At 39.3% G+C, this 17,201-nt stretch overlaps 1 protein-coding gene across 1 annotated transcript in view; it reads left to right on the forward strand.

Moving 5' to 3' along the window:
• The window catches only part of akt1 (v-akt murine thymoma viral oncogene homolog 1), a 90,265-nt gene that overhangs the window by 39,595 nt on the left and 33,469 nt on the right, over positions 1-17,201 (forward strand). Inside the window, exon 3 of the mRNA XM_067454870.1 lies at positions 13,825-13,953. Within this exon, the coding sequence (XP_067310971.1) occupies positions 13,825-13,953 (129 nt within the window). The remainder of the gene's footprint in view (positions 1-13,824; positions 13,954-17,201) is intronic.

Raw genomic sequence — 17,201 nt, forward strand, 5'->3', positions numbered from 1 at the left:
AGTTTTGATTAAGGGATGTAGTATATGGTCATGCAGAATAAGGCATTAATATATGCTTTATAGTACTAATAAACAGACAATATTCAAGTAATATGCATGATAATAAGCAACTAGTTAATAGTGAGAATTGGACCCTAAACTGAATTACAAACACACTCCATAGGCGTAATGGTCTTTATACTGTATAAACCATATTTTCTATCCCCCTACACTGCCCCTGCCCATAAACCTTCCCAACACACACGCACACGCACACGCACACGCACACGCACACGCACACGCACACACACACACACACACACACACACACACACACACACACAGCCCATACACCTACCCATCACAGGAATCATTCTGCATTTTTACTTTCTCATAAAAACTCCTCCTGTGTGATTTATAAGCCTTTTGTAAAGTGGGGCCATGGGTAATGTCCCCATATTTCACCCTCTCCTGTAATACCTGTGTCATACCCATGGCATTATACACATTTGTGTCCTGATATCACACACACACACACACACACACACACACACACACACACACACACACACACACACACACACACACAGGCAGACAATCTGGCTGGCCACTGATGTTGCAGTTTGAAAACAAATTGTTGATATACTTAACAAAATCAGTTGTAAATATTATCACATAAAAAGATGTTCATTATAGATATGTACCGTCGGGTGTGTGTGTGGCAGTGGTGGCCGGTTTGGGGCGAGCCTCCTTTGGGCCGCTGGCTCATTGATATGCAGGCGACGGGTCGGCCGGCACAGCTGCAGGATACCCGCTCAGAGGGGCTCCAGAGGGAGAGGGGGAGGCCCAGGAAAAACCAACAAAAGAGCCCCCCCCTCATTCCCGGTTTTCATAGACTTAAATTCCCTAAATCCTCCAGCTCTCCTCCTCTCCTTCCTCAAACGCCTGCTTTCTCCTCTCAGCCTGTCATCCGCGTCTCCGTGCTCTCGCTCGTCCTGAGCGGTGAATGCAGTGGTGTCAGGAAGTTCAGGATCTCTTCCCACTGGAGCGGCGCTCTCAGACACTTTCTTTCATTTGTCCTTTCGTTTTTCTTTTCTTCCTGTTGCTTTATATATATATATATATATATATATATATATATATACAGCTATGGAAAAAATTAAGAGACCACTTAACATTGATTTTTCAAAGTTAAATGGTCTCTTAATTTTTTTCAGCACTGGATATACACAGGTCCTTCTCAAAAAATTGCATGGAGGCGATCAGCCTGTGGCACTGCTGAGGTGTTCTGGAGGCCCAGGATGCTTCGATAGCGGCCTTAAGCTCATCCAGAGTGTTGGGTCTTGCGTCTCTCAACTTTCTCTTCACAATATCCCACAGATTCTCTATGGGGTTCAGGTCAGGAGAGTTGAGCACAGTAATACCATGGTCAGTAAACCATTTACCAGTGGTTTTGGCACTGTGAGCAGGTGCGAGGTCGTGCTGAAAAACCAAATCTTCATCTCCATAAAGCTTTTCAGCAGATGGAAGCATGAAGTGCTCCAAAATCTCCTGATAGCGAGCTGCATTGACCCTGCCCTTGATAAAACACAGTGGACCAACACCAGCAGCTGACATGGCACCCCAGACCATCACTGACTGTGGGGACTTGACACTGGACTTCAGGCATTTTGGCATTTCCTTCTCCCCAGTCTTCCTCCAGACTCTGGCACCTTGATTTCCGAATGACATGCAAAATTTGCTTTCATCTGAAAAAAGTACTTTGGACCACTGAGCACCAGTCCAGTGCTGCTTCTCTGTAGCCCAAAGTGTCTTGACCTGGGGAATGCGGCACCTGTAGCCCATATATAAAATGTTTTTTAAATTATAAGATCGAGGCAAGCAATGGTCTGTTTCTGCAGTCTAATTTGTTTAGATTTTACACACGCTCACACACTCTTGACTCTCTCAGGTGATGTGTGTGACAACACAAATAAATGCAAAACTACATGGACAGCTGTCTCATTGTTCCTGGTTTACGTCTGCGTCATGGATCTGAGCCGAAAACAAGAGCAGCGTGTTAGTAACGAAGAAGTGTTGAGTGTGAGAAAGAGGAAGGAACGCAGAGACAGGAAAGAGTTGAGATGAGAAAGTGGCACAGAAGACATGTACAGAGGAAGGTGAAGAGATGAGGAGACGGTCAGGCGGATGTGGTGGTCGTGCTCGGGCTCACATGACCTGTGTGTGTGTGTGTGTGTCTGCCAGATCTCGAGCAACGAAAATCAAATCGTACTAAAGCTAACTAGACTAAATTTGGTTGACAAACATTTCCTCTATGTTCCGCAATAGGAAAAAATTGGGGCAAACAATCTAATAATTTAAATTATATACAATGATATGCAAGCATCTGTACGCATATTTATATAATTCTTTAAATTGAAAAAACTCTAAATAAGAAACTAAAACTGCCAGTAGGTGGCGGTAAATATCTAAATGAGTGAGTCATTGATTCATTAGATTCGTTCAAACGGCCGATTCATTCAATGGAGTAAATGGCTCTCTTTATAAATGAGTCATTGAATCATTGATTCACTCCATTGATTTGCTCAAAACAAGGATTCATTCAGAAACGAAACATCAGCGTGTGAGACGCACAACAGTTCTGCTCTTGCTTTATCAGTAATATTTTCCCTGGCGAAATTGAGCAAATAGACAATATTGTGTCTAAAATATAACACAATATTAAGTTCTTATTTAATGAACTTTTGTATAAGATCGATATCACATTTTTACTCAGCACGCGTGTGATATTTCTTAACCATGTCGTCATATATAAACATGAGACGACAACTCATACAGGGACTTTTTTGTCTGATATCTTGATTTTTAGGGCCATTCTGACTGCATTGAACTGGACTTATTTTTAGGTGTTCATGAGCGTAGCGATTGAAACTCTATTGTAATTGTTACGTTTTCCAAGGATCAGCATTCTCTCCTAAAAGTCACAGGGCAGATTAAACCAAAAGTCATAGAGGCTTGAATCTTTGAGGACTGGTAGTACTCACATGTCTACATTAATATCACCAAAGCTTGGCCCGATTGGCCTAGCGGTGGTGCTACAGCGCTCAAAAGTGCGAAATGGCTCATAACTCTATAGGTATTTGCGGGTATTTTGGATTTACTACTTTTGTGAATTAGTGCTAGGTGTGTGGCCTGTTCGGAACAAAACCACTGCAGAAATATTTTCTGGTGAGTGAATAATAATAATGCGTTCGATTTATTTAGCGCTTTTCAAGGCACTCAAAGCGCTTTACATAGAAGGGGGGAATCTCCTCAACCACAACCAATGTGCAGCATCCACCTGGATGATGCGACGGCAGCCATATTGCGTCAGAACGCTCACCACACACCAGCTGATTGGTGGAGAGGAGACCGAGTGATGAAGCCAATCAGAATAGGGGGATGATTAGGAGGCCAGTGGGCAAATTTGGCCAGGATGCCGGGGTTACACCCCTACTCTTTTTCCGAAAGACATCCTGGGATTTTTAATGACCACAGAGAGTCAGGACCTCTGTTTAATGTCTCATCCGAAGGACGGTGCTCTTTGACAGTATAGTGTCCCCATCGCTATACTGGAGTGTTAGGACCCACACAGACCACAGGGTGAGCGCCCCCTGCTGGCCTCACTAACACCTCTACCAGCAGCTCCTGGTAGATCCCAGTTCCCAGTTGGTCTCCCATCCAGGTACTGACCAGGCTCAGCCCTGCTTAGCTTCAGTGGGACACTGAATTCAATATTCAACAAAAAACTATTATTCACGGTTGCTAATGGGAGCTAAAATATTTGATGTGGGCGGGGCCACTTTTACTAAAATGGCTATAACTCGTGAACAGAAAGAGATATTTTCACTAAATTTGGTGCACATGTGTATGAGCTCAGCCTGAGGTCATATGAAAAAAATCGACCAATTGGAGGCGCTATAACAGAGGAAAAAAACATGAAAATGTCTATAACCATCCATTAACCAACCGTTTGTCGGATTTACTTAAACATTGGCAGGCACTGTCTTTGTCCTATGTGCCATTTTCTAGGTCAGTGTTCGGCAGATTGTTTTGATAGTGGCTGGTTCTGATATAGATCTGTCATGATAGTGTGATGGAGGCGAGCTAGTGAGAGCTGTTCAGGTTAACTCATGTGAAGTGATGCTCTGGTCTAGTGTCTTACGCTGGAGGTTGTAGCCTTTAGCCTCATTGTCAGAGCGCCCGACTCTCATGTGAAAAGACCCGAGTTGGAGCGGGAGGTGTGACCCAAAGATATTACAACAACGGTTTTTACAGCAATGTTTTATTTTGGGAGGAATTGAGAGCTTTTAATTTGATGTGTTCTGGAAGACATTCAAGGGTCACTAGACACGCCTCTAAAAGAGCCGTCATGAAATGTGGGGTATGATAAAATGAACAGTGAACCATTGAAACGTTTGCTTATAACACGGGGCCTCAGCACAAACACGTGAACAATAACAAATCTAATTCAGCTTCTTTTTTATCAAAAATATTGACAAGACAACCAGCAAAAAAAGGTGCCATGCTTCGTCTCGTGGTGCCATCTGATATTATATTCTTTACAAACGAGCCACAACTTCATTGCAGATAAGACACACCGGCTTTGTAGTCACAAAACCAGGTAGGATGAACGCACAGTCGTCTTTCCATTCTTCTTTGTATGCCCCATTTTCGCTGTGGACTTTCCTCTTTAGGCTGATAGTGCTAGCTTACATGTTCACATCACTCTTCAAGCGGCGTAATAATCGAATACCTCCAGCACGTGAACAACTAAAGAAATACAGTTTAGTACATGAGGATGCCAATGAATAATTTCAAAAGTATGCTACGTCAAATAATTATTTCAATAAGTTAGGCTCCATTGTGTAACAAGCAAATTAAAATACACATTTATTATTCACAATATGGAAAGAGTTTGTTGAAAGCATGACTCAAACATGCCATTAATGGGCTTATTCAAGTCCTCTTTATGAGTTATTTTTATCCATTCCGTGTCTCCCACATGTGTTTTAGCAAGTGTTGAATGTGTGTCAAGTTGATGAATGAAGATACTGCCAGTTTACGCGTCTAACTACTGCTTTATTAATGTATCCAATTTTAACAAAGTAACAGCTGACTACCAGTTACAAAAGACACTTTTACAGTATGTCAGACAATTCAAGTTGTATTTTTCATCATTTTATTTCTTAAATTATCCCTTGACTATATTCTGGCCCGCCATCTAGTGGCCAACATTTTTTGCCCATGGCCAAATCTACTTGCCGACCCCTGGTCTATGAGGACATTGGCTTATCTCAAAAAACATGGCCACCATCGGCCAATGAAGTTTGAGCACCTATTAGACCGGTGTGTGATCTGAACTAAACTCGGAGGGCATTTTTAACTCATGGCTCTAGAGGTCTGTGAGAATTTAGAAAGAAATCGGCCACTATTTGGGGCTAACGAGTTTGACGCCTCTGTAATCACGTGGTGTTTCACACAATGTTCATATAATTTGATAGATCTCTATACTGAACAACTTCGCCACTGCTGTCAATCAAATAAAACATTTTATGTAAAAACTTTTGCGAACTAGTCCTAGGTCTTAATAAAAACCAATGCAGTACAATTCGCTGGACTCTCTAGAGCCCCTTTCACACTGCACGTCGGACCCGCAATATTCCCGGAACATTGCCGGGTCACCTTCTGTGTGAAAGCAACCACGTCCCGGGATTGATTACCGAATTCGACCCGGGTCGGGGACCTAGTAATATTGCGGGATTCGACCCGGGACGAGCGCTGTGTGAACAAAAGCCAAAACTAATGCCGCAACGTGTACGTAGTTATCGTGCGACTCCTAGAGCTTGTTTTTTCAATAACACAACCCTGCAGTGCCAGAAGAGCTCGTCGGTGTTTTAAACGCAGAGAGTGTTCGTCTACAAAAGAAACTAAAATTAAACAAGCAGAAATGAGCGCAAACTGGACACCAGTCGAGACCCCGGAGCTCCTTACTATCCGCGCTGAAGCTGAGATCGCTCGCCGTTATACGTCACATCCGGATGTCACGTGTCAACTCGCCCCGGGACCGTTACGGGTTGTGTGTGAAAGCGCACATATTACGGTATTTCGCTGGCAGTGTATTTGCCGGAATCGCAGTGTGAAAGGGGCTTAAGTCAATAATTATCACAAAAACAAAGTTTAACTTTACCCCTTGAGTAGGTATATCAGGCTCATTTAGAAAATGGGTGTGGCAAAATGTACTCAAAAGCCTATAAATCCTAAATGAAACTTCATGAAAATTGGTGAGCACATACAGCATATGACTCTAAAGTAGCATGCAAACTTTTAGGGAGATCGAATCTAACCCTAACTGTTAAATAGCTTTGAAAACCATATTTCCTGTAATAAATTGCTTGTATTGGCTGTAAATGGTCTTTTCTGTCTATGATCTAAGTGGTTACATGCTTGCTAAATAAAACTTACGCCTTAAACGCTTGAACCCCAATAAATGCTGCTTGCAGATGTTTGTACATGTTTTTATAGAGTTTTTATAATGTTTTGATATTGAGCTACAAGTTTTAGCTGTTTGACCAAAATACAGGAACTTGTCAAAGGCCAGCTGAAACATTGTGTAAGCTCAAGCTTCTCTTTAACCCCCATACCCCGTTCACTTAACAGCCCTTAATTGTTCGTTCGTGGACAAATGTGGGCACGGAGGTCTCAGGTGTGATTTTTTTTTTTAAAATTATTATAAATGTTAAATCACTGTCTTCGATAAAATTTATTCTATCCATTGATGGTGTTTTTTTTATTTATTTTTGCAGTATTTGAATTTATTTACTCCTAAGAGTACCACATTTTCTTTGTAAATTATGTTTATTTTTATGTTATATTTAATATTTATTTAACTACATTAAAAATATCATTCCATTAAGTTCTGAGAGTTAAAACCTAAAGATGAGGTGTCTTTACTGCCATCTAGTATCTCATATTGGTATTAAATTAAGAAAAAAACAAATTATATTAATAGCCACTAGATGGCTGTATAGTACTCAATGGCTGCATATAGGCTGAACTCTGTGAACCACTGTATAAAATGAATTTGACCTCTGAAGTTTTTGATTATCACAAGTTAAAATTGCAATTTGAAGAAATATATATCTGTGTTAGGTGAGACTATACAAAGATGCCAAAATAAGATGCCTTAGATAAATAGGACTATGCTATAAGGAAAAGACAAAGTAGTAGATCATTTATAATTTATTTCAAAGAAAGACCATCAAATTTTAATTTTAAAACTAATTAGTACCAAACGGGTAAGAATGTATATATATAACAATAAATAAGTAAAACAGCTAAGAACAAAAAGGTAAGAACAAACAGTTTAGAACAATCAATAATAATTATTTACATTATTTGCATGCACTTGTGGCAGCAGGTACTTGTAACCGAATGTTCTTTGCAGATATATTCTCTGCATTTTCCACATACAGTTCTGGTTTTCTGTTGGAAGTACAGACTTACTCATTGTGCTGCTTGCAGTGAACTGATAAAATAACTGTCACTGCAAGTTCAGGTAGCATATGCTGCATAAACGTTTTGTTTCGAAGTAATAAACACACCTTGCAGTAGCACTTTGATCTGACTCTGAAGTGTGCCTGCGTGTGTGTGTAAGTGTGAGAGAGAGAGTCTGATGAGCCAGGTGGATGATTGGTTCATACCAAAAAAACATGGTCAGACATTGGCTCATTCAATTCTTTGTTTTTGTATGTGTGTGTGAGTTTTTATTTGAAAAAAGCCCATCTCTGTCATAGGCTCATTGAATGCATTGTTTGTGTGTGTGTGTGTGTGTGTGCGCGCGCGCGCGTGCGAGAGAGCGAGGGGGTGATGAGCCAGGTGGTTGATTGGATCATTTCATTGGTTGTCATCATTGATTGGATCATTTTTTGTATGTGTGAGTGAGTTTTTATTTGGAAAAAAAAAAAAGCCCAGCTCTGTCATAGGCTCATTGAATGCGCTGTTTGTGTTTGTGTGTGTGTTTGTGTGTATGATTGAGAGTTTTTGCCATGTTGAGAATGTTGTACAGGATCAGCCCTTCATTTGTGTGTATGATAGATATACATTGCATTGGATTAATTTTTTTTTTTTTTTACAAAAAAACATCAAGAATGCTCTAAATTACAGTTTTTCCCATTGATTCCTATGGGTGGTCATTTTTGTCCACGAACGAACAATTAAGGAGTTTTTTTTTTTCACCCACTTAACATTGCAGCATCGAGTGTGTTTTATTTGTGTGTGTTCAGGTGGCAAACTTAGGAAAAGTAGCCAAGTCTTGTACCGCTCAGATCAAGGGAAGTATTTTTAAAAAATTAATTAAAATAATTTTGCCCACATTTGTCCCCAATAGGGTATTGTGTTCAGTTCTGATGAAGAAGTGTTTGTTTATGGATACAGGACACAGCCAGAGGTGTAAATCATCACGTGTGCTTCTGTATTTTGCACACTGAAGGCAGTTTTTGCATGCATTCAGCGTGCATGTGATCAGCATGTTTGGTGGCATTGCCCGTCATCAAAGGAGCAGCAGTGAATGACCCGCGTGCGTCAGAGATGCTGGCATGAAAACCCTGGACTCTGTGTGTCCCTGTGGTAGATTAATCTCACACCCTACACAATTACAACTTTGGCATCATAACTACAAACACATCTGTCATTGCCCGTCAGGCCTGCGGTGTAGAGCCGCTTCCTGTTCAAACAAGAGCCGTCTGTCCGTTTGAGACTCTTCCACATTAGTAAAAGTGCTGTGATAGATGTATCGTTCACAAATAAATACTGAAACTTAATCAGCTTGTTTTGGGTGTTTCTTTAAGTGTGCAAAAGGTCCAGATGTCACGCTGATGAACATGTGTCGTGTTATTCGGTGTGCTGCGTGGTGGACATACTGTCCCAGGACTCTCTTGGCATACAGACAGACAGACAGACAGACTGACAGAGAGATAGACAGACAGATAGACAGTCAGACAGACAGACAGACAGACAGACTGACAGAGAGATAGACAGACAGACAGACAGACAGACAGACAGACAGACAGACAGACAGACTGACAGAGAGACTGACAGAGAGATAGACAGACAGATAGACAGATAGACAGACAGACAGACAGACAGACAGACAGACAGACAGACAGACAGGCATCCGGCCAGAGCTGGTCTGGGTTTCTTTTGAGTGGATGTGGTTGGGCAGCTCTGATGTGCTTTTGAGATCACACAAACCAGATACAAGAATCTGTATTAGTCGTACATATAAAGTTGTTATTTAAATTGTTTCATCAAACCGTTCCCGAATAATGCTTGAAAGAATTTGACGAAGAGCACGACAAAATAAACATGAGTCTATATCTCCGTAACACTTTAGCGTATTTTGACCGAACTTGGTGTGTGTTATGACAACATGACCATTAGTGTGCTATTCTCCACAGTGTCACCTAGTGCTCACGAGATATGGTCTCAAAACTGCTCTTTTTACATTCGGTGCAGCATATCAAACAATATCCAATTTTCCAAAAATCCAATTTTCCCAAGATTCAGAGATTTTGTTAAAAAAATTATATCATTACCATAATAATATTTTTTGATGATATTTATACACTACTGTTCAAAAGCTTGGAGTACAATTAAGTTAAAATTATAAAGAAGTATCTTGAGCTCACTAAGGATTACCTTATTTGATCCAAAATACTGCAAAAACGATTACAATTTAAAAATGCAAGCAGCTATTAAGCTGCCAAGTGCAAAGAACACGATAAGTCATGCAGCCGACTGAAACAATGAGCTAGTGAAGACATGTTAAGATCATTTTAGGCAAAATAGCTGAAAAATCACAAGTAGTCACTAGTCGTATGATTTCATGCTTTATCAATTTTGACCAATAGGTGGCGCTGTGGCCAAACTGGTGTTTTGATGTCATGTTAGCCTCAGAGTGATTTTGTCATCATGCCTCAAATTTCTTGATGCGCTATACGCAAACGGTTTCATCTATCAATTAGAAATCCATATAATTTTGCCAGCATGGTCTGATGAGGATACAATTTGATTTTGGTGAAAATCAGACCAACGCTCTAATAGGAGTTTGAAAAGTAGGTTTTTGAAGAAAATCAAAATGGCGGACAGGAAAGTTCGGTTGATTATTGGAAATTGTTATCGAACAGATTGATTAAGACAATGGTTTGACGAAACAACTTGAATTAAATATATTTTTATCATCATAGTCTGAAGATGATCTGGTTCAATTTTCGTGATGCGACGCCTTAAGAGGAGTTTGAAAAAGTAGGTTTTTGAGGAAAATCAAAATGCCGGACAGGGAGTTTGGCCGACTGCGGCAAAATTGTTATCTATGTTCTCACAATGGCCAAGGGATCGATCAAGACCAGTTTCAATACAATAGGTTAAATTGTTCAATAACTATTAGCATTGTGGGACATTTCATTATAACTTTTGATCACAAGTTTTGTAGCAATACGCCAATGTGTTTGTTGGCGGCACTAGAGGGTTGATGCCAAACTACTTCTGAGACTGTATCTCTGCAAGGCTTTGGCATATTGGCACCAAATTTGGTGTGTGTCATTGCCACCCAACACTGACCACACAATATAAATTTGGTGTCAGCGCCACCTATTGCTCAAAAGTAATAAGCAATTATGTCACATCGAAAGTGATTTTATTAGGTTTTTTTGGTGAATTTATTCAAAATAGAATCTTTTGTAACATTATAAATGTCTATACTGTTACTTTTGATTATTTTAATGCATCCCTACTAAACAAAACTGTTCATTTCTTTTTCCTTTTAACTGTGCTGAGCCCAAACTTTTGAACGGTAGTGTATATTTACATTTAGTCATTTAGCAAATGCTTATATCACTTGAGCAATACAACAAGTGATTCATCAAACAGTAGACGAAGTACTTCCTGAAGGAAGTGTGTGTTTTTGATTGCCAAAACCTCTTAGCCTGCAGAACCAGTCTGAGCGAGATACCGTCCCATCTTGCCACGATGAAAAATGGCAACAGCCGTAATAACATATTGGGCATCTGGTGAGAATGAGAGTCTTAAGTACACAGGGCTCAAGGACAGATGTTCCCGCGGCTGTGGGCTTTGCTCTTCCTCCTCCCCAGTTGTCGTGAATCAGGTGGACTCATTTGTAATGCTTTAGGTTTATTGAAGTGCTGAAGCTCCACATCCGCAGAGACGGGCTGCTGTGGTGCTGCTCTAGTTTCAGGAGCCTCCACCTATAGGATGCATTATGTGCTTTGCTAGTTTATTTTTTGTTACTAGGCTGTTCTAGATTGTCTATTTGACCAGGGATTCCCAAAACTTTGTGTTGTCAGCTAAACCCGTGTGAGCTAAAATATGTACTCGCATGTTCACGGTTCTCTGGTCATGTGACATGCACATGATTTATTTTGATTAAATGTAGCGTTTAATTGAAAATTATTTATTTAAATTAAAAATATATATTTTTGTTGTCATTTTTAGTGTGTTGTATTTTGTGTGTTGTAAATTAAAACACGTTTCAATTTTATAATTATTTTTGAATATTTATGGTTTATAATTTTTGTACGTTTTTCCATTTTTTGGAAATTATTTATTTATTTTACATTATGATAATAATAATTTGAGTAACTTGTATTTTGACTATTTTATTTAAAATATTTATTATAATTTTACGTATACATGATTTAATTAACTTAAGTGTTTTATTTTGATTAGCTTTTTTGTAAATTATTGATTCATTTATATGATTTTAATCATTTTTAGTGAGTGTTGTATTTTGACCATTTTATTTAAGAAATATCTATTAACGATTTAATAAATGTTTTGTATTTTTATATTTTTATTTGATATATTTTTTGGACATTATTTATTTATTTAAAGTTTACATTATGATGTAAATAATTTTAGTAACTCTTTTTAGTCACTAACTCTATTTTTATTTTTAAATATTTAGTATCATTTAAAATATTTATGATTTATTAATTTTAGTTAATGGTTTTATATATATATATATATATATATATATATATATATATATATATATATATATATATATATATATATATGAAATACATTTATCAATTTCAATTTTACATTCTTAGGATTTTAATTTTTAAAAAAAGTTGTGCTGTATTTTGACTGAAATATTTGGAAAAAAAAAAAAGTTATTTAAATACTTTTAGTAAGTGTTTTAATTTGTTTGCTTTTATTTGGAAACTATTTATTTCAATTTTCCATTCCGAAGATTCTAATTAATTTAAATTGTTATAATTTATCATAATTTTACATACTTATGATTTACTATTTTTTGTGTAAATGCTTTATTTTGATTGTTTTTATTTGGAAATTGTTTATTTATTTCATGTTTATTAAGTGTCATAGTTTTGACCTTTTAAATGTTTTTAAATTATTATTATTCTACATTTATGTAATTTTTAGTAGGTATTTTAATTTGATTGCTTTTATTTGAAACTATATCAATAAAGGGACGAGTTGAAATAGTTTGAGCATCAGAAAATGGGTATTCTTTTAATATGATGTGAACTCTCCATGAAATGCTTGTGTTAGGAAGCAGGATTATGGGTTTAAATGATGAATGCATGTATTAGTTGCCTTGTTGTGGGCCGATCGCTGCTCCTCTGGCCTGTCACAGTTGAAATGAGCCAAAAAGCCTCTAAAAATCAGCGAGACAGACGTTTGCTGTGACACATCCACACTTTAGTGACAGAGGAAATGGGCCAATTAAGGACAGCTTGCTCAGACCCTGCATGGGGTTAATATTCAACTCCCGTAATTAAAAATAAATTACACTTTTCCTGGATAACTATTCAAACTGTCTCTGTGTTTCTGACGTGCCGCAGACTCCACGGCTCCGTCTCTCTCTGTGCTTTTTTTTTTTCCATTTCCAATTCCGCAACATCTGGTGCAGTGACTTCTGCACGTTCCTCAGCACAAATTGATTTTGGATGCAGAATACGGCAGCAGTTTCTGTGCACGCTTTCTCTTGTGCTCTTTAAACTGAGGTGTTTTGTGTCATGCTGCCGTTTCAAGTTCAAACTAATGTCGCTCCACACCGTAAGACCTCCGCTCATCTTCACACACAGTTTAAGATATTTTATATTTAGTCCGAGAGCGTATGCAAGTGTATGCACACTATACTGTCCATGTCCAGAAAGGGAATAAAAACATCATCAAAGTAGTCCATATGAGACATCAGTGGGTTAATTAGAGTCTCTTGAAGCATCCAAAATACATTTGGGTCCAAAAATATCAAAAACTACGACTTTATTCAGCATTGGCTTCTCTTCCGCGTTTGTATTCAATCCTCAAATAAAGATTCAAACGGTTATGAATCAGTTTGAAAACGAGCGCGGAAGAGAAGACAATGCTGAATAAGTCGTAGTTTTTGTTATTTTTGGACCCAAATGTATTTTGGATGCTTCAAGAGACTCTAATTAACCCACTGATGTCTCATATGGACTACTGTGATGATGTTTTTATTCCCTTTCTGGACATGGACAGTATAGTGTGCATACACTTGCATACGCTCTCGGACTAAATATAAAATATCTTAAACTGTGTGTGAAGATGAACGGAGGTCTTACGGGTGTGGAGCGACATTAGGGAGAGGAGTTAATGACAGACATTTCATTTTTGGGTGAACTAACCCTTTAACCCTGTAAAGCCTGCCATGAAAAATGTAAATGAACTGTTCATCGTCAGGCATTCATGCTGTGTTCATTATTCTTTATCGTCTCCTCTCTCTGTTTTCCGCAGGAGAGTATATAAAGACGTGGAGGCCGCGGTATTTCCTGCTGAAGAGAGACGGTACGTTTACCGGCTATAAGGAGCGGCCGCATGACGCCGATCAGCTGGAGACGCCGCTAAACAACTTCTCTGTGGCACGTGAGTCTCTCAGCCGAGTCTTTAATAAAGCCTGAGACACTGACGGATGTGTAAAAGGCCTACTATAGTTTAAAATCTATATGTGAACAACAATAAAAAGGAATAATATGGCTACTAAACTATTTATCATATGCAGTGTGTAGTATTCTAGCTTTGTCACATTGCATTTTTACTTCACTTTACTTTTTTTTGTGTGAATTTCTTTAACAAAATTTTGTGTAAACAAAGTCTTAATTTTTGACAGACCAGACAGCGATGGTTAAAAATTGCATTGAATATAACGTCCGGTTAATTTGCAACATTATAACTATTTTGTTGTGCACTTTCTAAGTATTTATTTTACATTTGGAGTTTTCAACATAGTTTTGTGTAAAAAAATAAAAATCTTACTTTTTGACAGATAAACCAGAGATGTTTAAAATTGCATTAAATATAATTCCAGGTTAATTCACAACCCTAATATTGCGTTGGTCCCCTTTTTCTGACCCGTCGAGGCATGGACTCCACTAGACCCCTGAAGGTGTGCTGTGGTATCTGGCACCAAGATGCTAGCAGCAGATCCTTTAAGTCCTGTAAGTTGCGAGGTGGATTGGACTTGTTTGTTCAGCTCATCCCACAGATGCTCGATTGGATTGAGATCTGGGGAATTTAGAGGCCAAGTCAACGCCTCAAACTGGTTGTTGAGCTCCTCAAACCATTCCTGAAGCATTTGTGCTTTGTGTCAGGAGCATTATCCTGCTGGAAGAGCCACAGCCACCAGAATACCGTTTCCATGAAAGGCTGAACATGGTCTCAGCAATGCTTAGGTAGGTGGAGCGTGTCAAAGTAACATCCACATGGATGGAGGACCCAAGGTTTCCCAGCAGAACATTGCCCAAAGCATCACACTGCCTCCGCCGGCTCGCCTTCTTCCCATAGTGCATCCTGGGGCCATGTGTTCCCCAGGTAAGCCACACACACACACACACACACACACCCGGCCATCCACGTGATGTAAAAGAACACGTGATTCCTCAGACCAGGCCACCTTCTTCCATTTCTCCATGGTCCAGTTCTGATGCTCACGTGCCACTGTTGGTGCTTTCGGCGGGGTCAGGGGTCAGCATGGGCACCCTGACTGGTCAGCGGCTATGCCGCCCCATCTGCAACAAACTGAGCTGCTCTGTGTATTCTGACAGCTTTCTATCAGAACCAGCATTAACTTCTGGAGCAGTTTGAGCTCCAGTAGCTCGTCTGTTTGATCGGACCACACGGGCCAGCCTTCGCTCCCCACGTGCATCAATGAGCCTTGGCCGCCCATGACCCTGTGGCCGGTTCTCCACTGGTCCTTCCTTGGAGCACTTTTGATAGATACTGACCACTGCAGACCGGGAACAGCCCACAAGAGCTGCAGTTTTGGAGATGCTCTGACCCAGTCGTCCAGCCGTCACAATTTGGCCCTTGTCAAACTCGCTCAAATCCTTACACTTGCCCGTTTCTCCTGCTTCTAACACATCAAAATGTTCACTTGCTGCCTAATATATCCCACCCACTAAGAGGAGCCGTGATGAAGAGATCAGCAGTGTTATTCACTTCTGCTCATAATGTTAAGCAATTTTTTGTACCTTTTAAGTATTTATTTTGTAACATTTGAATTTTTTAACAAAATTGTGTAGAAACAAGAGGCTAATATTTTGAGAGACAAGCTTAAAATGGCATTTAATACAATTACAGGTTAATTTGCAACATTATAAGTAGTTTTTTTTTATTTTGTAAATCGATTGACGTTATGTTTGATAAAAGGCACTGAGAAAGCACAGAACACAATGGAATATTTGGATATCAGACTAAAAGTTTTTAATAGATGCAAAACTGTATTTGGTGCTTAAAGGGATAGTTCACTTTAATTAAAAAATTGTCATCCTTTACTCATCCTCAAGTTGTATGAATTTCTTTCTTCAGCTGAACACAAGGGAAGATATTTTGAAGAATGTCAGAAACCAAACAGTAAACTGGAGCCTTTGACTTCCATAATATTTTTTTTCCTACTATGGAAGTCAATGGCTCCAGTTTACTGATTGGTTTCTGACATTCTTCAAAATATCTTCCCTTGTGTTCAGCTGAAGAAAGAAACTCATACAGGCTTGAGACAACTTGAGGATGAGTAAAGGATGACAGAATGTTCATTTTAAAGTGAACTATCCCTTTAATGTGATCTCTAATGCGTGACTGGACTGGATTTTACCAGTCGGACACGAGTTCACGCGAGCTTCCATCTGACCTCCATCAACACAAGCAGAGTTTCCTGGAGGCACGTGCAGAACATATGAAGCATATCTGGGCCGCTTTTTCCAGTCGCACCTCAGCAGAATTTCCCCGAGAAGCCCCGCCATCCCTGCGAAATCTGTTGAAATGATTGAACAGACTAATTAGACAGCCATAATGTTTGTTCAAGAGAACGCTTCCTCCCTGACACTTGTGAAATATAGTGGTTATTAAGTGTCTGATCCTCATTATTTATCTCGCCGCTGATGGAGGCTGTGGTTGAAGCCCGGTTGGATCTCAGTGGTGGTCTCACCCCGCTCCTCCATCTATTCGACAGGCCGCTCGTGTCGTCTCGTACGTGACACATGTCTCCTCCACGCTCTCTCCTCGACATATGTTTGTGGGAAAGCGCTGCTGGAGACTCGAGCGGATTGTGCTTTGTCGAAGTTTTACTCTTTGAGTGAGCATTTTTGCGGGGAGAGAAGAACACAGACACAGCTTATTTCGGCTTCTCTCGGAAAAAGACGTGAGTTTGAGTTTTCAGCAACTGATGACAGTCCCGTTTTCCTGTTTTAGACGCAGTTTGGATTGCAGAAGCATCCGTGTGTGAGAGGAAAACACAACCAGGTTACACTGATATCAGATCGCAAACAAATTTTTAGATGTGAAACTTCATTTCTGACATTTTTTAAGAGTAAACAACAATATTAGTGTTGATTATTACACAAAGTGAATTTGTTCAGAGTTTTAGATGGACGTCTTTGGCCGTTACCTCACGTCTCGCTGTGTTTCCTGCATCTAACGTCATGAAAAAATGTGTTACTTAAAACCAAAACAATGTTAAAAACACTAACATTGCAACACCTTATGTGAGCAAATGTTAAGAGCAAACAACAATACGTCATGAAAAAATGTGTTACTTGAAAGAAAAACATTAAGTGAAATAAAATATAATAAAAAAGCTCATTGCCAAGCACATTTCTCAATTTAGTTTAGTTTAATGA

The sequence above is a fragment of the Pseudorasbora parva genome, chromosome 10, assembly GCF_024679245.1.
Source record: "Pseudorasbora parva isolate DD20220531a chromosome 10, ASM2467924v1, whole genome shotgun sequence".
Classification (NCBI taxonomy): domain Eukaryota; kingdom Metazoa; phylum Chordata; class Actinopteri; order Cypriniformes; family Gobionidae; genus Pseudorasbora; species Pseudorasbora parva.